Source organism: Jaculus jaculus, chromosome 5, assembly GCF_020740685.1.
Source record: "Jaculus jaculus isolate mJacJac1 chromosome 5, mJacJac1.mat.Y.cur, whole genome shotgun sequence".
Lineage (NCBI taxonomy): Eukaryota > Metazoa > Chordata > Mammalia > Rodentia > Dipodidae > Jaculus > Jaculus jaculus.
The window spans coordinates 105,813,162-105,836,816 of record NC_059106.1 but is presented as its reverse complement, the minus strand read 5'-3'; the positions used below and the strand labels follow the sequence as shown (position 1 = coordinate 105,836,816).

At 39.2% G+C, this 23,655-nt stretch overlaps 1 protein-coding gene across 1 annotated transcript in view; it reads left to right on the top strand.

Moving 5' to 3' along the window:
* Window positions 1-15,601, top strand: part of Hadhb (hydroxyacyl-CoA dehydrogenase trifunctional multienzyme complex subunit beta) — a 47,955-nt gene extending 32,354 nt beyond the window's left edge. The window contains exons 7-16 of the mRNA XM_004663734.2: window positions 1,633-1,720; window positions 2,804-2,991; window positions 3,682-3,862; window positions 7,203-7,324; window positions 10,105-10,184; window positions 10,264-10,311; window positions 11,860-11,947; window positions 12,271-12,345; window positions 13,042-13,206; window positions 15,049-15,601. Of these exons, the coding sequence (XP_004663791.1) occupies window positions 1,633-1,720; window positions 2,804-2,991; window positions 3,682-3,862; window positions 7,203-7,324; window positions 10,105-10,184; window positions 10,264-10,311; window positions 11,860-11,947; window positions 12,271-12,345; window positions 13,042-13,206; window positions 15,049-15,084 (1,071 nt within the window). The 3' untranslated portion in view covers window positions 15,085-15,601. The remainder of the gene's footprint in view (window positions 1-1,632; window positions 1,721-2,803; window positions 2,992-3,681; window positions 3,863-7,202; window positions 7,325-10,104; window positions 10,185-10,263; window positions 10,312-11,859; window positions 11,948-12,270; window positions 12,346-13,041; window positions 13,207-15,048) is intronic.
* Window positions 15,602-23,655: the final 8,054 nt, after the last annotated feature.

The following is a 23,655-nucleotide window of genomic DNA, read 5'->3' as shown; positions in this document are numbered from 1 at the left end:
CAGAGCTTTTGAAAATATTTTTATTTATTTATTTGCAAGCAGAGAGAGATAGAGAAGAGAGGAGAGGAGAGGGAGAATATGGGCACAACAGGTTTTCCAGCCACTGTAAATGAACTCTAAATGCATGCATCACTGTGCATTTGGCTTTACATGGGTACTGGGGAAATCAAACCCATGTCATTAGGTTTTGCAGGCAAGTGCCTTAACCACTGAGCAATCTCTTCAACCCAGTGGCCAGATTTATTTATTGTGTGTGTGTGTGGTGTGCATTCCTGTATGTGTCAGTTCATGTGTATGTGGGAGCATGTGTGTCTCCGGTTTGTGTGTGCCTTGTGCAAGCCAGAGGTTGACACCATATGTCCTCAGTTGATCTCCACCATATTAATTGAGATAGGACAGGGTTTCTCACTATACCTAGAGCTTACCTATTCAGCTATAGCTAACCAGTAAGCCTTTGATCTGCCTGTCTCCACCTCTTCAGAGCTGTCTAGGTGTGTGACCCCATGCCCAACATTTTACATGGATATTGAGGATGGTAACTCATGTCCTCATGTTTATGTGGCACATAATTTACTCAGCATTTCCCCAGCCCCAAATGGTCAGGGGTTTTTGTTTGTTTTTGTTTTGAGGTAGGGTCTCACTGTTTTCCAGGCTGGCCTGGAATCCACTATGTAGTCTCAGGGTGGCCTTGAACTCACAGTGATCTGCCTTCTAAGTGCTGGAATTAAAGGCGTGTGCCACCATGCCCGGCAGATTCTTTTTTTAAACTGGTCAGTTCTTCAGAAACAATGTCATGTTTGTTGACTTTTGTTGTTTTATCTTTATAACTACAGGGAAAAATGAAAACTTCATAATACTTTTCATCATTCTTTCAATTATATAGGAAAGTTTTAAAATGTTAAATGATGTCTTTGAAGGCTCCATGCAAGACATTAAGAAATTAGGTGAGATAGAAGAATGTTTTAGCCTTGTGTATCAAAGTAGAAAGTGAATACCATTGAGTTGGATGTGGTCATTACCAGATCTCAGGTACTTGGAAGCTGAGATAGGGGGATTATAAGCCAGTGGTCTCCCTGGGCTATATATTAAATTCAAGACCAGTCTAGATAACTTCTGAGACCTTGACTCAGAATAAAAAATAAAGAAGATTAATGTTGTAACTTAATGGTAAGATGTTGGCCTAGCATGTATGAGGTCCTGGGTTCAGTTTCCAGTAGTATAAAAATAAAAAGCTAAATAAAGGGAGGGAGGGGAGGAAGGGTAGAAGAAAGGATGAGCTGGGCATGGTGGCTCACACCTTTAATCCCAGCACTTGGGAGGTTAAGGTAGGAGGATCACTGGCTTTGAGGCCAGCCTAGGCTACATAGTTCCATCTTAGGCTGGGCTGGAGTGAGAAACTGCCAGAGAGAGAGAGAGAGAGAGAGCAAAAGAGAGAGAGAGTGGCTACTAGCTATTTAGTACAGTGCTTGTCAAATTAACCACTAGATATATAAGAATTTGTAAAGCTCCTAATTTTGTTTTAAAACTTTGTAGAATATTAATATGAAACCTTTCCTGGCTCATGGGGTAGAGTCAGAGTATCACATATTTATTTCCTTTAAAAATGATTACTTCATTCTCTTTTTCCTGAAGGCTGCTCTCGGAGCTGGCTTCTCTGACAAGACTCCTGCCCATACTGTCACCATGGCTTGTATCTCTTCTAACCAAGCTATGACCACAGGTATGTTGAAAACCAAAGGTGGGTGTTCATTTTCCTCTCTTGTCTTTTAAGTGATTTTAAAAATAAAGCAGTCTTTACAGAAATTAATGATACCACAGATCTCTTCATTTGTGTTTTTATAGAAATAAGATCACATTCAAACTTTTGGGGTTCTGACAGTTTGTATTCTTTTTCTTGCTGTGTAGGCACTGATGCAACTCTTCCATCAGTACTGGGCTGGTTGTAGTAGGGACTGCCAGTAGGAAGAGCTTGTCTTTAGGAGAATGCTTAGTTTAACCTGCTGGGTTTAAACCTCAATGAGATAGGACATTTTCCCATAAAGATAGGGTCCTGCTGCCTCCACCACCAACATAGTTGTCAATCCCTATTTTAGATGGCCAAGTATTTTCTTCACTTTACTTCCATGTCCTTGGCATTCTATATATTATTTCAACTTCTAACAAGCTTCACTAAAATTGTGGGACAAAAGATGGGAAACTTGAAAGGCTTAGTAGTACTCTTGCTATTGTAATAATATCAAGGCCAGATTGGGAGGGCAGTTCATGGTGGTAGAGAATGATACCAGAGGCAATTATTGAGGGCTCCTCTACTTTCTGAGCATGTAACCATCTCCCAGATAGAGCAACAAAATACTTGCCAGTGGTCATAAAGAGGGAAGCCCACTTCCTTAGATTTCAGAAGCCATATATCTCTGTCATGTGATAGAAATTAACATTTTCTCTCAGGGGAGGGAGGAGGGAAGAAAACCTTTCTGAAAACTAAAGCTAGGAGCACATAAAATACTCAGGTTTAGTAGAATATTGTTGGAGTTGATGTAGATAGAAGTTGATGTCCCTGTGCTGAATGAAATTTGTATTTATTAGCTATGTTGAATGTGTTTTTAGACAAAAAACAAAACAAAAAAACCTCTGGGTTCAGTTCCCAGTACCACAATAATATTATTCCCACTGAAAATATAATTAGCTGTATAATGTATAAAGTGGGTGATAATGTTATACAGCTTTTGAATCAGGAAGCTTAAGTTGGCAATAGTTGCTTATTTCCTGCAAACATGTTCATGTACATATACCTTGTGCCCTGTAGCTGTTGGCCTGATTGCTTCTGGCCAGTGTGATGTGGTCGTGGCAGGTGGTGTTGAGTTAATGTCTGATGTTCCTATTCGTCATTCGAGGCAAATGAGGAAAATGATGCTTGATCTCAATAAAGCCAAGACTCTGGGTCAGCGACTGTCTTTACTCTCTAAATTCAGATTGAATTTTCTGTCACCTGAGGTAAGGCTTGTGAACTTAATATAAATAAAAACTTGGGCTTCTAGAATTTCCCCAAGCATAGATTATAATAATGCAGTGAACTCAGGCATGTTCCAATAATTATATATTCTACCACAAAGGATAATTATTTGAGCAAGATGGAGGAAAAGAGATAAGAAGAAAAATTGAATTATGACCCTCTAGAGATACTCTGCTATCAAATCAGCTTTATCAAAATAGCTTTCCTCGTCTCTATCTTGATTAATTGATAATAAACAGGCTTTCTTTTTTTGTTTTTTAATATGTTTTATTTTTATTCATTTGTTTATTAGAGAGAGAGAATGGGTGCACCAGGACTTCTAGCCACCACAAATGAACTCCAGACACATGCACCACCATGTGCATCTGGTTTATGTGGGTTGTGGGGAATCGAGCATGGGTTCTTAGGCTTCACAGGCAAGCGTCTTAACCACTAAGCCATCTCTCCAGCCCCTTTTGGTTTTTCTAAGCCAGGGTCTTGCTATATAGCCTAGGCTGGCCTTGAACTCATAATCTTCCTGTCTCAGCTCCCTGAGTGTGAGGATTACAGGCTTGAGCAACCACTTCCAGTTGATAAATAGATTTTTATCTCTTTTAAATAATACAAAGCAATTTTGTGTATCATAGAAGACCTCTTAATGGTGTGTACCTGTTCTTCATCTCCTTTCTTAGCTCCCTGCAGTGGCTGAGTTCTCTACCAGTGAGACCATGGGCCATTCTGCAGACCGACTGGCTGCTGCCTTTGCTGTTTCTCGACTGGAACAGGACGAATATGCACTGCGTTCTCACAATCTGGCCAAGAAGGCACAGGAGGAAGGACTCCTTTCTGATGTTGTGCCCTTCAAAGTACCAGGTAAATGGGGTTACTTGTGATACTTATTAGGGAGTTTTGAATTACTTCAGTTCCTTAAAAATTCATGGTTTTTTGTTGTTGTTGTTGTTGTTTTGTTTTTAACTAAGTGTAATGATTCAGTTTTCAAAATACCCTGTATTCTTAAACCTGGGCTTAAGTTTAGATTTATGTTGTAATACAATCTAAAGATTTTTTTTGAAACAGGGTCTCATGTAGCCTTGAACCTGCTATGTAGTTGAAGCTGGCTTGAACTCCTGATCTTTCTGCCTTCCCCTTCAAATGCTGAAATTACAGCCATGTGCTACTAAGCCTGGCTTTTTAAAGGTTATTATGAGAGCCTTTTTAAATATTCTCCTGGTATCCTAAGCCTGGCTTTTTTTTCTTTTTGGTTTTTTGAGGTAGGGTTTCACTCTAGCCCAGGCTGACCTGGAATTCACTATGTAGTGTCAGGGTGGCCTTGAACTCACAAGTATCCTCCTACCTCTGCCTCCCAAGTGCTGGGACTAAAGGTGTATGCCACCATGCCCAGCTCTAGGTAAAGGTTATTATGAGAACCTTTTTTTATATTCTCTTGGTATTTTCTAGTTCTTTTGTACATGGTATTGTTTGTTTTTCTGTTATAAAGTCTTGCTAGTTACCCAAGCTGCCATGTTACTCACACTGATCCTTTACCTCAGCCTCCTGAGCTCTGGAATTACAGATGTGTGCCACCATGCTTGGCCGTGCCTGTTTTAAATTCATGAGTCACGTTTTCTGTGTAGAACAACTAATGAAATGAATGTCTCAAGAGAATAGGATGGTGTTTTTTTCGTTGGTTGGCTTTGGTTTTATATTTTTGAGATAGGGTCTTGCCATGTAGCCCTATCTGGCCTATTACTCAGCATGTAGCCTAGCCTGGCCTCAAACTTACAATAGTCTTCTCGCCTCAACTTCCCAAGTGCTAGATATGCCCAGCATGTTGTCTTATTTATTAAAGCATTTATATGACTTCCCATAATGTCTTCTTTTTATTTGTTTATTTGGGAGAGTGAGAAGGAGACAGATAGAGACAGGTAGAGAGAGCACACCAGGGCCTCTAGCCACTACAGGTGAACTCCATACACAAGTGTCACCTTGTGCATCTGGCTTTACATGGGTATTGGGGAATTGAATTTGGGTTGGTAGGCTTTGTAGACAAGTGCCTTAATTACTGAGCCATCTCTCCAGCCCCCATATGTCTAAAGAGTTTTGTTAAAAATCTTATCATGTTGCGTGCGCCCCCTAGTGCATCTGGCTAACGTGGGTCCTGGGGAACTGAGCCTCGAACCAGGGTCCTTAGGCTTCACAGGCAATCACTTAATCGCTAAGCCATCTCTCTAGCAGCCCCCTCCTTTTTTTTTTTTTTTTTTTTTTTCTGAGGTAGGGTTTCACTCTAGCTCAGGCTGATCTGGAATTCACTATGGAGTCTCTCAGTGGCCTCGAACTCACAGCGATCCTCCTACCTCTGCCTCCTGAGTGCTGGGATTAAAGCTATGTGCCACCACAACGGACCTTTGGTTGATGTTGTTTTTGGTTTTTAGAGGTAGGGTGAGGGCCACTTTTCTTTATTGGAGAGAGCGAGAGTAAGAGTGAGTGAGAGAGAGAGAAAAAGGGAGAGGGAGAGAGAACTGGTGCACCAGGGCCTCTGGCCACTATCATCAAGCTCCAGACCATGCTCCACCTAGTGTGCAAGTGTGACCTTGTGCATCACATCTGGCTGGGACTTGGAGAGTTGAACATAGGTCCTTAGGCTTCCCAGGCAGGCGCCTTAAGTGATAAGCCATCTCCTCAGCTTGTTTTTTGTCTTGTCTTTTTGAGGTAGGGCTCACTCTGGCCCAGGCTGCCCTAGGGCTCACCTGTAGTCTAGGCTGGCCTTAAACTGCTACGTTAGCTTTCCAGGGGCCGGGTTACAGGGGTCATCCACCAAGCCGGCATCCCCAGCCCTAGTTTTCTATAAATGGGACCATACAGTAAATTGTTTTTCTTTTCATTTGTTTCTGGCTTCTTTTTCACTCAGACATGGATTTTATCATGCTAAACTGGGGAGACCTTTACAGGGTCTCAAGAAAAAAAAAAGTGGTTGGGCTGAAGGGATGGCTTAGCAGTTAAGGCGTTTGCCTGCAAAGCCAAAGGACCCAGGTTCGATTCCCCGGTGGCTACGTTAGCCAAAAGCACAAGGGGGCACACGTGTTTGGAGTCCATCTTCAGTGGCTGGAGACCCTAGAGCGCCCATTCTCTCTCTCTCTCTCTCCCTCTTTCTCTTTCAAATAAATAAATAAATATAAAATATTTTTAAAAAGTGGTTGAATAAATGAGTATCTTGAAAGCAAAAGTTAAAAGGACCAACTCAGCACCACTCAGAGTCTGCCCTGAGGGTCAAAAAGCCTTCTGGAGGGCTGAAGAGATGGCTTAGCAGTTAAGCACTTGCCTGTGAAGCCTAAGGACCCTGGTTCGAGGCTCAATTTCCCAGGACCCATGTAAGTCAGATGCACAAGGTGGCGCATGCATCTGGAGTTCGTTTGCAGCTGGAGGGCCTGGCGTGTCCATTATCTATCTATCTGCCTCTGTCTGTCTGTTGCTCTCAAATAAATAAATAAACCAAAAAAAAAAAAAAATCTTATCATGAGCTGCATGTAGTGGCACATGCCTGTAATCCTCTACTCAGGAGGCTGAGATAAGAGGATCTGAGTTTGAGGCCAGACTGAACTATAAGTAAATAAAACTCACCAGGTGAGGCAGCGTTAATCCCAACATTAGGAGGCAGATAGATGTAGGAAGATCACACTGAGTTCAAGGTCAGCCTGAGCTAGAGTGAGACCCTACTTCGGGAAAAAAAATAAAATAAAATTCAACCATACCTTGAGAACTATAAAAGGCTTTCTTTTGGGGTTGAGGATAGAGCTGGTTGATAGAGTCTAGAACACTCACAATCTTGTCTTTGATACCCAGTACTGGAAAAAATAAAATTTTTTTAAAAATAGGCTTTCTTTTTAGTCTGTAGGTAAGATTTGCATGTTCTTTGTTCTTACATCTTTTAAAATATTTTATTTGTTTACTTATTTATTTGAGAGAGATAGAAAGAAAAAATGGGCATGGTAGGGCCTCTAGCCACTGCAGACAAACTCCAAACACATGTGCCCCCTTGTGCATCTGGCTTACATGGGTCCTGGGGAATCAAACTGGGGTCCTTTAGACTTTGCAGGCAAATGCCTTAACTGCTAAGCCATTTACCCAGCCCTGTTCTTATATTTTTAAAAGCACATTTCTCTGGAGAAGATGTGTGACACAATTTCTTAGAGTTAAAAAGTTTATGTTTTTATAGGAAAGGATACAGTTAGCAAAGATAACGGCATTCGTCCTTCTTCTCTGGAGCAGATGGCCAAACTAAAACCTGCGTTCATCAAGCCCCATGGCACAGTAACAGCTGCAAATTCTTCTTTCCTGGTAACTGTTAATGCTGTTTGTGTTTTGTAATGACTTACATTTCTGAACTCTGAATAGAAAAACCTAAAACATTTATTTATTTGTGTTATGGTTACAGGCCTAAGTATATAGCTCATTTATTTTAAAAAATGTTTCAAATAAAATCAGTAAAAATAAAATGAAGGCTGGGCGTGTTGGCTCATATCTTTAATCGCAGCACTCAGGAAGCTGAGGTGGTAGGATCACTGAGTTTGAGGCCATTTTGGGCTACAGAGTGAGTTCTAGGTCAGCCTGGGCTAGAGTTATACCTTGCTTTAAATACAAATAAACAAAATACATAAATAAATTATTCAAAAATCCTCAGGTGAGTCAGTATCTATATAATAGATGCAAACTCATTGTTTAAAAAAAAATAGGGCTGGGAAGATGGCTCAGCATTTAAAACTACTTGCTTGCAGCCTGGGTTCAATTCCCTAGTACCTATGTAAAGCCAGATAAACAAAGTGGTACATGCACTTGGAGTTTGTTTGCAGCATCAAGAGGCCATTTGGAGTGCCCCCCCCCTTTTTTCGCTCTCTCTCTCTTTCAAATAAATAAGCAGATAAGCTAATTAATAAAAGGGAAATAAAATCAAACTGAGTATGGTGACACATGCCTATAATCTCAGCACATAAGCTTCAGAGGCAAGAGGACCAAGAGTTTGAGGCTAGCCTAGGCTACATAGCAAGACCTGTGTCAACAAACTAGTTAATAAATAAATAATATTTGTGTTTTTGAAACAGAATTTCTTTATGTAGTTCAGGCTGACCTCAACTTCATGATCCTTCTGTCTTAGCCCCCTAAGTGCTGGTATTATAGGCTTGTATCACTACATCAAGCTTAAAGTTACAGTTTCAGGTCTGACATGTCACCTATTTCAGCTACCTTGCTGATGGAAAAGCTCTTTTTCATGCACTTAGCTAGTCATAAAACTTTCTTAATGTAATGGCCATAACCCGTTTATTATGTATAGTCATCTCTGTTTCCAGATTTAATGGCCATGCTGTTAGTGGTTATATACTTTGTTCAGGCTTGATGAGAAAGTATGGTAGAATGTGATATAACTTACTTTGATTATACTTAGATAGAGTAATTTCCTTTACTTTTTGGATTTTATTTATGAATTATGGAAGAAGTTCTTTCTTTTTTTCTTTTTAGTTTTTCAAGGTAAGGTCTCACACTAGCCCAGGCTGACCTGGAATTGTCTCAGGGTGGCCTCGAACTCTTAGTGATCCTTCTACCTCGGTCTCCTGAGTGTGCCACCATACCTGACCCAGTTCTTTTTATTTGCAAGCAGAGAGAGAGAGAATGGGCATGCCAGAGCCTCCCGCCACTGCAGACAACCTCCACATGCATATGCCACTTTGTGCATCTGGCTTTGTATAGGTCCTGGGGAATCAAACTTAGGGTGTTAGGATTTGCAGGCAATTAACTGCTGAGCCATCTCTCCAGACCCAGAAGTTCTTACTTTTTTTGAAGTTATAGTAAAGGGCTTTCTCATATATATTTAAACCAGTAGTATCTCTTTGTCTTATAACTTCTTGATTGTCATTTGAGATAAAAATGTATAACTTGGGCTGGAGAGATGGCTTAATGGCTAAGGTGTTTGCCTGCAAAGCCAAAGGATTATGGTTCAATTCTATAGGTCCCATGTAAGCCAGATGCACAAGGGGGTGCATGCATCTGGAGTTCCTTTGCAGTGACTGAAGGCCCTGGTGTGCCCATTCTTTCCTTCTCTCTCCATGCCTCTTTCTCTTGTATAAATGAAATAAATAAATAAGTAAATAAAATATATATATATTTTAAAATGTGTAAGTTGTTTCCAGCGTGTTACAAAGCTGTGGTTCTGATGTTCTTATATACCCACTTGTTTCTTTTAGTGCCTTCTCTATAGAATAAAGTTGCCTAGAAGCCATGAGCAGGAAGCAACTGAGAAATCGCATAGAAACTATAAAAACAGGGCTGGAGAGATGACTTAGTGGTTAAAGATGCTTGCTTGCAAAAAGCCTGCTGGCCTGGGTTCTATTCCCCAGTACCCACATAAAGCCAGACATACAAAATGAAGCATGCATCTGGAATTCATTTGTAGTGACAAGAAGACCTACCATGTCTGTTCTATCTTTGCAAACAAATAAATGTATTTTAAAATGAGAAAAGAAAATGTAAAAATAAGTAAGTTAAATAAACAGGGCTGGAGAGATGGCTTGGCAGTTAAGGCACTTGCCTTGAAGCCTAAGGACCCAGGTTCAGTTCCTCAATATCCACTTAAGCCAGATACACTGGGAGCTGCATGTGACTGGACTTTGTTTGCAGTGACTAGAGGCCTTGGTGCACCCATTCTCCCCCTCTCTGTCTGCCTCACTTTCTCTTTCAAATAAATTAATAAAATATTTTTAAAATAAGTTAAATAAATGATAGATTATTTTAACTCATCATATTTCTTATTTTCTGTGCCAGAAGCAACAACCTTTGGCTTAAGTTGATTATGGAAACCCTCTTTTTGTGCATTTTGATAATTATACATTTTGAACAGTCTACTATTATTGTCATCCAAAATAACTCAATATGTGTATTTAAATTGTGATATAAAGGTGGATGGATGGATACAGTAAAATAAGTTTGTGATGTAAATATAATGAGTCAGTCAACTCTGGTACAGGATTTAGAAGATGGTTATAGGGAAACCTCCAGGTAGGGTAGAGAATTAATTAAATATTAGTTAAATTAAGTCATTAACATCATTGTTCTGGTTAACATTTTAGACTGATGGTGCTTCTGCAATGTTGATTATGGCAGAGGACAAAGCTCTGGCCATGGGGTATAAGCCAAAGGCATATTTGAGGTAAAGTAAATATTCTTGTGAATTGCTTTCTGATCTCTTTGTTCTGTTACTGGAGCTAACCCCTCTGTTTTTCATCTAGGGATTTTATATATGTGTCCCAGGACCCAAAAGATCAGCTCTTACTTGGGTAGGTAGCAATGTATATTCCTCAACTTTAATGAAAAGTATTTGATTACTTACATTTTTCATATAGATTGGAAAGTATAATAAGCTCTGAATTCATAATTGGTTTATGAGGTATTTAAAAATAATCTTGAGGCTAGAGAGATGGCTCAGCTATTGAAGATGCTTGCTTGCAAAGCCTATGTCCTGGGTTCAATTCCCAACACCCATGCAAAGCCAGATTAAGGAGTGGTGCAAGCGTCCAGTGTTCCTTTGCAGCAACCAGTGGAAGAGCCTAGCATGTCCATGCACACATAAATAAAATATTCAAAATAAAAAGTAAAAGTTTAAAATAATCCTTTTCTTTTGGTATATCATTTTATAGGTCTGGATTATTTTTCCATTTTCCCCCTACACTTTAAAAAATTTATTTATTTATTTGAGAGAGAGAGAAAGAGGCAGATAGAGAGAATGGGCAAATTGGCATGTCAGAACCTTCAGCCCCTGCAAACAAACTGCAAATGTATATGTCTCCTTGTGCATCTGGTTTATGTGGGTCCTGGGGGAATCAAACCTGGGTCTTTGGCTTTGCAGGCAAGTACCTTAACTATGATGCTACCTCTCCAGCCTATATTCTTTACTCATAATTATTATATGTAATTTGTAATAAATGTTATAAGCATTTTCATGTTGCTATACAGTCTATTATATAATCATTTTTTCGTTTTTTGTAATGTTGAACCCAAGGCATCACTTATGATAGACAAGTTCTCTATCACTGAGGTACCTCTCTAGCAGTCTTTTTCATAGCTTTTCATAAAAGTTTCCCCCCCTCATTGCTGGCTTCCATCATGACCTTGAGACTAGCCAAACCTTCTCCCATGCCTTGCCATTTTGAATTATGTCCTTTTTATATTATTAGCTTATCTTTTATTGTTTGATTATTATTTATTTATTTAACTCTACAATCTAAACTTAATGAGGAAAGAGGCCACGTCTGTTCATATCCTCAACACATGTAGTATTTGTACAGTAGAATCAATAAATATAAAATTCATTCTTGGGAATATGAAGAAATGTTTAGGTTAAAAATTAAAGGTTTAAGGGCTGGACAGGTGGCTTAGTGTTAAGGCATTTGCCTGCAAAGCCAAAAGACCCAGGTTCAATTCCCCAGGACCCACATAAGCCAGATGAAAAGGGGGTGCATGCATCTGGAGTTTGTTTGCAGTAGCTGGAGGCCCTGATGTGCCCATTCTCTCTTTCTCTCCCCCTGCCTATTTCTGGATCTCTTTCTCAAATAAATAAAAATAAAATATTTTTTAAAAATTACAGTTTTAAGGGCTGGGGAGATAGCGTAGCAGTTAAAGTGCTTTCCTGAGAAGCCTAAGGACTTATGTTCAAATCTCCTGGTCCCACATAGCCATATAGTGATGCAAGTGTGCAATGTTGCACAAGGTTCTGGAGTTTGTTTATAGCAGGCTGAAGGTCCTGGCACACCCATTCTCTCTTTCTCAAGATAAAAATAATATTTTAAAATTTAAAGTTTTAAGATGCTACCTTTTTTTCATTTCAGACCAACATATGCTACTCCAAAAGTTCTAGAAAAGGCAGGATTAACCATGAGTGATATTGATGCTTTTGAATTTCATGAAGCTTTCTCAGTAAGTAATTTGTAAGATGCATTTGAGTCATTAAATTGTTCCATGTTTATGGGAAATGAGGTTTTATATTTTAAGTACTGAACTTCATTGTGGGAAGGTCTCATGAATTAGAGAATCAAGGGCCACACCTACAGTGTTGAAAACACGTTGGGAAGCTATTTTCCAGAGACCCATAATAAGTACTAAGTTGTTTCTTTAGGATATTTTTAACTGAAAGCTGATACAAAGATTTGTCTAACTTTAGTTTCATAAACCTATGCCTAACAGAAAGCCTTAGAGGAGTATTAATAACAAAGTCTTCCATGCATTATTTTTCCTTCTAGGGTCAAATTTTGGCCAACTTTAAAGCTATGGATTCTGATTGGTTTGCACAAAACTACATGGGTAGAAAAACTAAGGTAATTTTCTGTTAAAAAAAGTTTGAATTTCCAAAGTACATTAATATCTTGAGCTTTTGTTATGTTAATAAGAATATAAATGGGACTGGGCGTGGTGGCACACACCTTTAATCCCAGCACTTGGGAGGCAGAAGTAGGAGGATTGTTGTGAGTTGAAAGCTATCCTGAAACTACATAGTGAATTTCTGGTTAGCCTGGGCTAGAGCGAGACCCTGCCTGGAAAAAAAAATGAAAAAGAGTACAAAGTGGGAAGCTTATTCTTTTTTTTTGGTGCTGTGGAACAAACCCAGGGCCTTGTGCTTGCTCCCCAGGTGCACTACCACTGAGCTAAGTCCTTGTCCCCAATGAAGCTTATTTTTATGAAGAGTCTAACATTTTATTAAATTAATGAATCTTATAATTCAATAAATGGGTATTTCTTAGTTTAGAAATAATACCTGGAATTTTTTTTCCAGAAATAGTAAAATTTTATGTTGTTTTTTATTCTTTCCATTCAGATATCAGATAAAAAATAAATCAACCCTTTTCTTTATTACTGAGCTAGGCTTTCTTTCTTTTGTAGTATACTTACTTGTAGCATGTCTCACATTATTTTCCTCCCTGTCTGTCTGTAGCTTCATATTAAAAAGAGCTTGACTTGATTCATGTGTTAAGTAAAATTGCCTTTATGTGGGTATTTATTTTTGTGGCTAACAGGTTGGATCACCTCCTCTGGAGAAATTTAATATGTGGGGTGGATCGCTGTCTCTGGGACACCCTTTTGGAGCCACCGGCTGCCGGTTGGTCATGGCAGCTGCCAACAGATTGCGGAAGGATGGAGGCCAGTATGCATTAGTGGCTGCCTGTGCAGCTGGAGGGCAGGTACGTAATAGCAACATCATAGGGGCTTTTCATATCCCAGGAATATTTGGTTTGATTTAGTTTAACTTGAAGTATTCATAAAGCAGTATTTCTGATGGCAAGAGAAATAAAAGCAGTTTACTTTTGGGAAGTGGAGGGAGCATTGACTTTAATTTTGATAATATATTGAAAGGAAGATGGCATGTAAGTCCAAATTATTTTTTTTCCTCTAAGGTAATGTTTAGCCAGGTGTAGTGGCCATGCCTTTAATCTGAGCACTCATGAGGCTAAGGGAGGAGGATCACCATAAGTTCAAGACCAGCCATGGGTCACAGAGTGAATTCCAGGTCAACCTGGGCTACAGTGAGATCCTCTCTCAAAAAGCAAACAACAAAAATATAGTTGCTTACATTTTCTTGTTTATAAAATTAAATGAATTCAATATGGAAAACACAAAGGTATATTGGAAAATTAGAATCATTTACAATTCCTTTACCAGACACTAACATAAATATCTCAATATAATTCCTAATTTTTAAATTTTTATTTATTTATCCTTCTACCTCAGCCTCCTCAGTGGTAGGATTGGTAGGATTAAAGGCATGCACCATCATGCCCAACTGTTTCTTATTTTTTTCAAATGTTTTTATTTTTATTTGAGAGAGAGAGGCAGATAGGCAGAGACCCAACATGCTACCTTCTATAACATTTCACTGGAACTAAAATCCAGCAGTAAGACTTTTTCTTTTTGAATCTTGATATGAACAAGTTTTGTTTTCGTACATATTACAGACATTTTCTATTAGTGATAAGATGAATAAGCTATTTAAGAACATAAAATCTTTATTGCCATGCCACCCTGAATGTGCTCTATCTCCTCAAAAAGTCTGTAAATATGGCTTCTCTTTGGTTTCCTTGAAGAAATAAGAGACCAGTTATTTATAAGTTGAAACATTTTTGTTTCAGGATGAGAAACTTTTTGGTGGTGTTGCAGATTGAACACATTAGACAATTGGCCTGCTGCTGATTTATTCTCCCAACCCAGCAACATTTTTAATCTGTGTAACTCCTGGTTGTTTTGGGCTACAGTCCTGCCTGATATCTCTGCCTGGTACATAGCACTGTATACAAATCATGTAGTTCAAAAAGGGCACTATCCTTTGATCTGAGTGTAATTTTTTTATGTAGCACATAGAATGTCATAAGTATATAGCACTTACAAATACTGGAAAGGGGACATTCTTTCTTCTTGCCCTGTGGTCCCTCAGCTCATTTCCTTAGCTGGAGAAGAGTGAAGGACAGCCCAGGCTTTGGACTCATCTAGACCTGATTTCAAACTCTAGCTTTGTTACTTAGTAAAAGAAAAAAAAGTTCAGGCAGAACCATTGTCAAACTTGAAAATCCTGTGCTTTTACCACTGTTTTCTTCTGCCACCATGCGGGCTGAATTCATCTTTTATTATTCTTTCTAAAACAACTTATTCATTCGTTATTTATTTATTTATTTATTTTAATTTTATTCCAGGCCGACCTGGAATTCACTATGTAGTCTCAGACTGGCCTCAAACTCATAGTGATCCTCTTACCTCTGCCTCCCAAGTACTGGGATTAAAGGCATGTGCCACCTTACCTGGTTATTATTTATTTATTTAAAATATATTTATTAGAGAGAGAGGCAGATGAGAATGTGACCTCTTGCCACTGCAAATGAACTCCAGATGTATGCACCACTTTGATCATCTGGCTTTATGTAGGTACTGGGAATTGAACCCAACCCATAAGTAAGCACATTTAACTGCAGGGTCGTCTAACCAGCTCTGCCCTTTCATTGTTCTAAATGAACTTTTTTTTTTTTCTTTTACAGGGCCATGCTATGATAGTGGAAACTTATCCAAAATGATTGCTCAAGAGGAAGTGACCTGATTTCTGTGCAACACTCACAGTGGGCAGTGCCATTTCAATGCATTATCAAGTGACACCTGTAGTTTTTATTCCTCTTAGGAAACCAACATTTGTGGCCTTCTGTTAAATACATTGCAATTACATCTTGGCAGTGTTCTGAGCTTTTCAGTAATCACAGCTTATGTGCTCTTTCAGGGATTTCTAAGTTACCAGACTATCATATAGATATGTGTAGACAGTTGTTTCTGATCTCTCTTGTCATTGAAGACTAACTGAGTAGTTGCAGTTTACAAAGAGATTAGCTGGGATTTGAAATCATCTTTGTAACATTTGTAATCTATACTTTTTCCTACCTGTGTTCTAAAGATAATTATTTTCTCTAAAATACAAACCAGTGTGCCTGAATTAACTAATTATGGGAAAATTACTTAAAATCTAAACATCACTGAAAACTTAAATGTTAAGGTACATAAATACCATATTTGTCAACCTTAATAAAGTAGAGAAGTATTGGAGGACTGTTGGCTTGTTTTTTACTAGTGGGTTCTTTTGACTCCAAAGGTAGATTTTCCCTGTAATCAATCATTTGTTACTTCTAAGTATTTCAGTCAACTGTTAAACTGCAGGGAATATAAGTAGTATAGCTTTCTCCCCCACTGCTTGATTGAAGCAAATTTATTTCTTTGTTTAGAGCTGCTTCTAGTCACTAGAATTTATAAGAATTATAGAGATATTTTTATTTATTAATTAATTTATTTTGGTTTTCTGTAGTAGGGTCTCACTCTAGCTCAGGCTGACCTGGTATTCACTATGTAGCCTCAGTGTAGCCTCGACCTCATGGTTATCCTCCTACCTCTGCCTCTCAAGTGCTGGAATTAACAGTGTGTGTCACCACACCTGGCAATATTTTTAAATTTTGATCAACTCTTATAAACCCTCTCCTGTTTTTGACAACCATAAGTAACAAATATGCTGTTGCTTTGAAGCAGTTTTTGCCATTTATTTTGATACTGCTAATATGGAGGTTTTTAGCAGTCAGAATCATACTGTCATTCAAGCACATTAGGCAGAGCTAGAGTGCTAAACTCTTAAAAAGATATTTGAGGCTGGGCATGGTGGTGCATGCCTTTAATCCCATAACTTGGGAGGCAAAGGTAGGAAGACTGCCATGAATTCCAGGCCACCCTGAGACTACGTAGTGAATTCCAGGTCAGCCTGGGCTAGAGCAAGACCCTACCTCAGGGGGGAAAAAAAAAAAAAAAGAAAGAAAGAGGCAACGAAAAAAAGAAAAAGATATTTGAGAGTCTTACCATCATTTTCCCATAGTTTCGTTAGTAAGTTAAACATAATATGAATATGTAATTTTTTTTTTAATGGTGTTGGGGATTGAACCCAGGATCTCTCTCATACAAGTTAAGTGCTCTACCACTGAGCTTCATCCCCTTCTTATATATAATGGGAATATTGTTTGTTTTTGAAGTTTCTTCTGAGTCTAAGATTTCATTTATTTTTGGATGTCTGATTAAAACTGACTTTTTGGGCTGGGGAGATGGCTTAGCAGTTAAGGCATTTGCCTGCAAAGCCAAAGGATCCCAGTTTGACTCTCCCAGGACTCACATAAACCAGATCCACAAGGGGGTGCATGCATCTGGAGTTTGTTTGCAGTGGCTGGAGGCCCTGGTGGGCCCATTCTCTCCCTCCCTCCATCCCTCCCTCTCTCTGCCTCTTTTCTGAAATAAGTAAAAAATATTTTAAAAAATAAAATAAAATAAAATAAAATAGTTATATTTTTTGCAGTAATGCCTGGTAAAATTTGTCCCAAAGTTATGTTTTAAATTTATTTGTAAAAATGATACAAACTTTATTACTCAGTCTGGTCAATGATAAAAGAACACCTTCCTTGAAATAGCAGTAAGTGCATCTGCATATGAGACTAGATGACACAATACTACCATATTAATAAGTGTATTTTTTTGTACTTACCATACTTGTTGATAATGGAAAAAACTGAATCTGTCTGTATTATGCAGTACAAGCAGGCTTTGAGGACAATCAACATCTCACAATAAGAAGATAAAAAGATTTTTCACACAGCCAAAGAATTTCTCAACATCCCAGAGTCTTGAGTGAAAGTAAAACTGAGGGAATACTTTAGGTTGGTTCTGTCCTGGAATCAGCACCAAGGATAGTACCATTAACCAAGCATCCATCCATAACAGCTTCATCTTATTTTGTCAGAAAAACAAAAAGTCTTAAGTTAGGAAATTGCATTAATTAAGAGCAAACAAAACAAGGTATAGTGTCTCATGTATAAAAAGTGTAATCATACTATCTTCCTTAATGGCCAGATCAATAAATGAGGTAAATTTAACACTTATTATAAAAAATACATTATCACTCGTATTGTGCTGCCACTGTTTTTTTTCCCCCTTATTTTATTCTTTGAGACAGGATCTGCCTCAGATTTATGAGGTAGATCAAATTCCTGATTCTCCTGGCCTCCATCTCTTCTTTTAAGTGCTAAGATTACAGGCATAAACCACTATTCACAACTTTGTTTCTATTTTAAAATATGCAATAAAATTGTTCTTGTGTCAAAAAGCCATGTGGTTTTTGTTTGTTTTTGTTTTTTTCTTTGACTTGAGACAGAATCTTGCTATGTGTAGCACAGTTGTGAACGCAGCCTCCATGTTGCTGGGATTTCCAGGCAAACTAAATACATTGAGTATTTGCTTTGTAGATCCTGTTTTGTTTTGTTTTGCTTTATGAGGTAGAGTCTCACTCTAGCTCAGGCTGACCTGGAATTCATTCTGTAGTCTCAGGGTAGCCTTGAACTCACCATGATCTTCCTACCTCTGCCTCTTGAGTGCTGGGATTAAAGGCCTGCACCACCATGCCCAGCTCCCACTTTGAGATAAATAGTAAAGACAGTGTAGCAAAATGTTAGAATCATTTTATACTAGCAAGGTAGAAATATAAAAATTAAAGGTTGAAAACAGACCATAATTTAAATTACTAGGTTAGTCCATGATAAAAATCTAGAACAAAAATTCAGGTGTGGGATGGGTAGGTGCTGGTTCCCCAGTGGGGTGTGTCTTTGGGGTAGGCAGACCCTGTTTCCCTGGTAGCTAGACTCCTGTGGTGTGGATAAGCCCTGGTTCCCCAGTGGCTCATGTGGGGTGGGCTGACCCTGGTTTACCAGCAGCTCATGTAAGGTGAGTTGAACCTGGTTCTGTAGAGGCTCATGTGGGATGGGTAGACCCTGGTATTCCCGTGGCTTCTGTGGGTTGGGTTTACCCTGGTTTCCCTGTGCCTCATGTGGGGTGGTAGACCCTGATTCCCTGGAGACTCATGTGGGATGTGTTGACCATTGTTCCGCCATGGTTCATGTGGGGTGGGTAGACCCTGGTTCCCCAGAGGCTCATGTGAAGTAGGTAAGACCCTTGTTCCCCAGAGGCTCATGTGGGATGGGTAAACCCTGGTTCTCCAGAGGCTCATGTGGGGTAGGCTGACCCTGGTTCCCCTGTGACTCATGGGGTGTGTTGACCCAGATTCTCCTAATGACTCATGTGCATTGGGTATACCCTAGTTCCCAAAAGGTTCATGTGGGGAGGGTAGACCCTGGTTCCCCAGAAGCTCATGTGGGGTGGTTAGACCCTGATTCCTGGGAGGCTCATGCAGGGTAGGTAGACACCCTGGTTCCTTAGCAGTTCACCTGAGGCAGGAGACCCTGACTCTCCTGTGGCTCATATGGGATGGTAGATCCTGGTTCCTCAGCTCCTGTGGGGTGGGTTCCCTGGTGGGTGCTCATGTGGGGCTGATTGGTGCTGGGTTTTGGTCGCATGTACCTGTGGAAACAGGTAACTCAGTTCCTTCCTGGCATGCCCATGTGGGGAAGTAGACCTCAGTTCCCTGGTGGCTCATGTAGGATGTATATGCCCAAGTTCCCCAATGGAGTGTACATATGGAGCCGATATGCGTGAGTTCCTCCGGCAGCTTCTGTGGGATAGACCCCAGTTCCCCTGCAACATGCCCTATGGGGAAGATAGACCCTGGTTTCCTGGCAGTGTGCTCCTGTGGGGCTGGCAGGCAGGTAGGGAGCCACTAGCTCACAAGCAGGGATCTGCCTGCAATCAGCAATCCCAGACTCTACAAAAATATGTGGCCCAGGTGGGCCTCATAACCACTGTGACTGAGATTTGTTCTCCCAAACAGTCCCTGCTATCCCCTCGCCCTGCCTGCTACCAGTTGACACAGTCAACCCTACCACCAAGGAGCAGGAAGTGAGTACCTCCTCACTGAGTTGGCCAGGCACTCCAAGGCCCTACCCAGAATTCCCAGGAGAGTGAATACCAGCCAAAACCTTTCCAGTCAGACCTTGACCAAAGCTGAAGAAGGCTATCAACACATATTCCACAAAACAAACTAATTGTCACAGTCCCACAAAACAAGACAATAACTTCAAGACAGGCAAACCACAACCAGTAGAAAAGAAAGACACCAAGCCAAAATATCACCACCTAGGACACCTAGCCCCATTATGGAAGCCTTGGTGGCAAACCTAGAGAAAACTCCAGCTATAGAACCTCAAAATGAAGCTATGACAAGTATATTCAACAAACTTAATGAGGCCATGAACAAAAGGATGGAAAGTTTAGTTAAGGACTGAAATAAACAACTCAAGCGACTTTAAAGCATTGCTGAATAAAGAAAATAAAAAAGTCAAGAATGAACTCAAAGCATGGATGAAGGAAATGTAAACAAATCAGCAAAAAGATCTTAATAGATGACTCAAAAAAAAAAAAGGGGGAGAGAGAGACTTTCGGTTAAAATGGTGGCATAGGAACCACAGCAAAGCAGCCTAGGAGAGAAAAAGCAAATAGATATATTACACTCTTCTACTAAAAAATGAGGTGTATAATAAATTACCAATGGCAGCAGAGAAGTAGGAGAGATTCAGAGCCTAGAGCCCACTTAGGCAAGCAGAAGCGGCTCCAGTAGTGTCGGCAGCAGGTCTACAGCAGCAGCAGGTCCACAGAGCCGCAGCTGCAAGGCTCAGCTTGAGCCACAGGAAAAGCCAGGTGAGGGGATTTTCCATTCACACTGGAGCTCCTCACAAACCCAAGAAACATGAAGATAGGACCTCACTATACAACGGAAGAGCAGATCACAAAGTAGAGGATCATGTGGACCAGCTGAAGAACTAGAACCACCATCCACAGCCTTCCCTCCCCACCAGCATAAGCACCAGCAAGCATCAGCGACCTGGGGAAGGTAGCTCACAGCACCCAGCACTGGCAACCAGAGTAGCAACCCAGCCAACCTACTTGAACACTCAGTGCACCAAAGAGGGACCCAAGCAAGAGCACAGCATAGCTGAGACCAAAATCATCCCAAAAGGTAACTGGTATTACACTAGATCGGTACCTGCCAAATAAGACTGGTATATAGGCCTGAACCAGAAGTGCTAATTGCATTTTCCATATCATGATAAATTATATGTTTTAAATCTGATGGATGGTCATATTTGCCATTCTTAAATAAGATACATTTTGGGCTTGTTATTTGTTGCTTCTTGATTTATAGTGGCTTTGTTTCCCCTTCTGTTGTTCATTAGGGAAAAGTCTCAGTCACAAGCTGATTAGAAACTCTCAACAGACCAGAAATCTTAACCTCCTAGTTGACAGGATTAATGGTGTGGGGCAATACACACCCTCAGAGACAGTGACTTTGTTAGAGGATCTGGTTATCATAATACCTACTCTTGCATAAATACTCTGTGCTGTTTTTCATTGAATGTGTACATTGTTTAGTTAAATTTCCGAATCTACCTGCATTTTGTTCCACTCAGCCTACTTGAATACTCTCATAGCAGGCAAACCCAACATCAAGGGTCACTTTTGTAGATACTCTGAGAGTCTTAAGAGACACACCTAGCATCTTAAGCTCCTATCCTGAAGATATATAACATCAGATTGATTGATACATCTAACAATACTGCAGCTAACTAGTAAATACATTAAATCAATCCAAGATGCAAAAATATATCCATCATAACACAAGAAACACCAAAAATCAAGACAATATAAATCCATCAGAAAGTATTAATGCATCATAAATGACCTCCAGTGAGAATGAGTTAGAAGAAATACCTGAGAAAGATTTCAAAAGAATGATTATGAATATGCTCAAAGAAGACCAAGATGAAATCAAAGAAGATACAGGAAACCAATTTAATGAAATAAAGAGGTCAATGCAAGACTTAAATAAGGAAATAGAAATAATAAAGAAAAGCCACTTAGAATTACTAAAAATGGAGAACATAGTCAATGAAATTAAAAAAAAAAAAATTCTGTGGAAGGTCTTGCCAGTAGAATGGATGAAGGAGAGGACAGAATATCTAAACTAGAACACCAGGAGGCAGATCTAATACAGTCCAACCTAATAGGAAAGTATGAATGGAAATTTCAAGATATTTGGGAAAAGATCAAACGTAAGATTTCAGGGTATAGTAGAAGGAGAAGAATTCCACTCCAAAGGCATAGTAGGTATTTTCAACAAAATCATAGAAGAAAACTTCCCCCCAAATGGGAAAGAGATGCCAATGCAGATACAGTAATCCTTTTGAACACCAGACAAAACCTGGAAAGAAACTCCCCTCACCATATTATAATTAAACTACCAAACAAACAAACCAAAGACAATATATTGAAAGCAGTTAGAGAGCAAAGTCATATTACTTACAAAGGCAAGCCCATCAGGATCACATCAGATTACTCAATACAAACATGAAAAGCCAGAAGGGCTTAGAGTGATGTATTCCAAGTTCTGAAAGATAACAACTGTCATCCAAGGTTACCTTATCCTGCAAAGCTATCCATTCAAATAGACAGACAAATGACATTCCACATCAAAAGCAGGCTAAGGGAATATTTGAAGACAAAACCAGCTCTACAGAAAATACTTGAAAGAATCCTCCATGCTGAAAAAAAGAAAAGCACACATATAAGGAACTGGGAAAAAATAAACCATACTCAAATACTAGTTAATACAAGAGAGCAAAATTAATTGATTTCTGTGTATTTATTTTGGATCCTGCTATATGGCTGCAGGTTTTTATCACCTCTAACAGTTTGCTAGTAGAGTTTTTAGGGTCCTTTATGTATAGAATCATGTCATCTGCAAATAATGATAACTTGATTTCTTCCTTTCCGATTTGTATCCCTTTTATGTGTGTCTCTTGCCTTATTGCTATGGCTAACACTTCGAAAACTATGTCAAATAAAAGTGGGGACAGTGGACACCCTTGTCTTGTCCCTGATTTTAGTGGAAAAGCTTCCAGTTTTTCCCCATTTAGTAATATATTGGCAGTAGGCTTGTAATAAATAGCTTTTATTAAATTGAGATATGTTCCTTCTATTCCCAGTCTCTGTAGGACTTTTATCATGAAGGGATGTTGGATTTTGTCAAATGCTTTCTCTGCATCCAATGAGATAATCATGTGATTTTTTTTTTTTTGATCATGTGTTTTTTGTCCTTCAACCCGTTTATATAATGTATTGCATTTATAGATTTGCGTATATTGAACCATCCCTGCATCTCTGGGATAAAGCCTACTTGGTCAGGGTGAATGAACTTTTTAATATACTCTTGTACTCTGTTTGCCAATATTTTGTTGAGAATTTTTGCATCTATGTTCATGAGGGAGATTGGTCTGTAATTTTCTTTTCTTGTTCTATCTTTGCCTGGTTTTGGTATCAGGGTGATGCTGGCCTCATAGAAGGAGTTTGGAAGAATTCCTTCTTTATCTATTTCCTGGAAAAGCTTAAGAAGCAATGGTGTTAGCTCTTCCTTAAAAGTCTGGTAAAATTCAGCAGTGAATCCGTCCGGGCCTGGGCTTTTTTTTGTTGGGAGATTATTGATAACTGTTCGGATCTCCATGTTTGTTATAGGTCTATTTAAGTGATTAATCTCATTTTGATTTAATTTAGGTAGGTCATATAGATCAAGGAAATCATCCATTTCTTTCAGATTTTCATACTTTGTGGAGTATATGCTTTTATAGTATGTCCCTATGATTTTTTGAATTTCTCTGGAATCTGTTGTGATGTTACCTTGTTCATCTCTGATTTTATTAATTTGTGTCTCTTCTCTCTTTCTTTTGGTCAGATTTGCTAAGGGTTTATCAATCTTGTTTATCCTTTCAAAGAACCAACTCTTTGTTTCATTAATTCTTTGGATTGTTCTTTTTGTTTCTATTTCATTAATTTCTGCCCTAATCTTTATTATTTCTTCCTGTCTACTGATTTTTGGTTTGCCTTGTTCTTTTTCCAAGGCTTTAAGGTGAAGCATTAGGTCGTTTACTTGCAACCTTTCTAATTTCTTAATATAGGCACTTAAGGCTATAAATTTACCTCTTAGAACTGCCTTCATTGTGTCCCAGAGATTTTGGTATGTTGTGTTCTCATTATCGTTTGACTCTATAAATTTTTTGATTTCCTTCTTGATTTCTTCATTGACCCATTCATCATTTAGTAGTGTATTGTTTAGTTTCCATGATTTCGTGTAT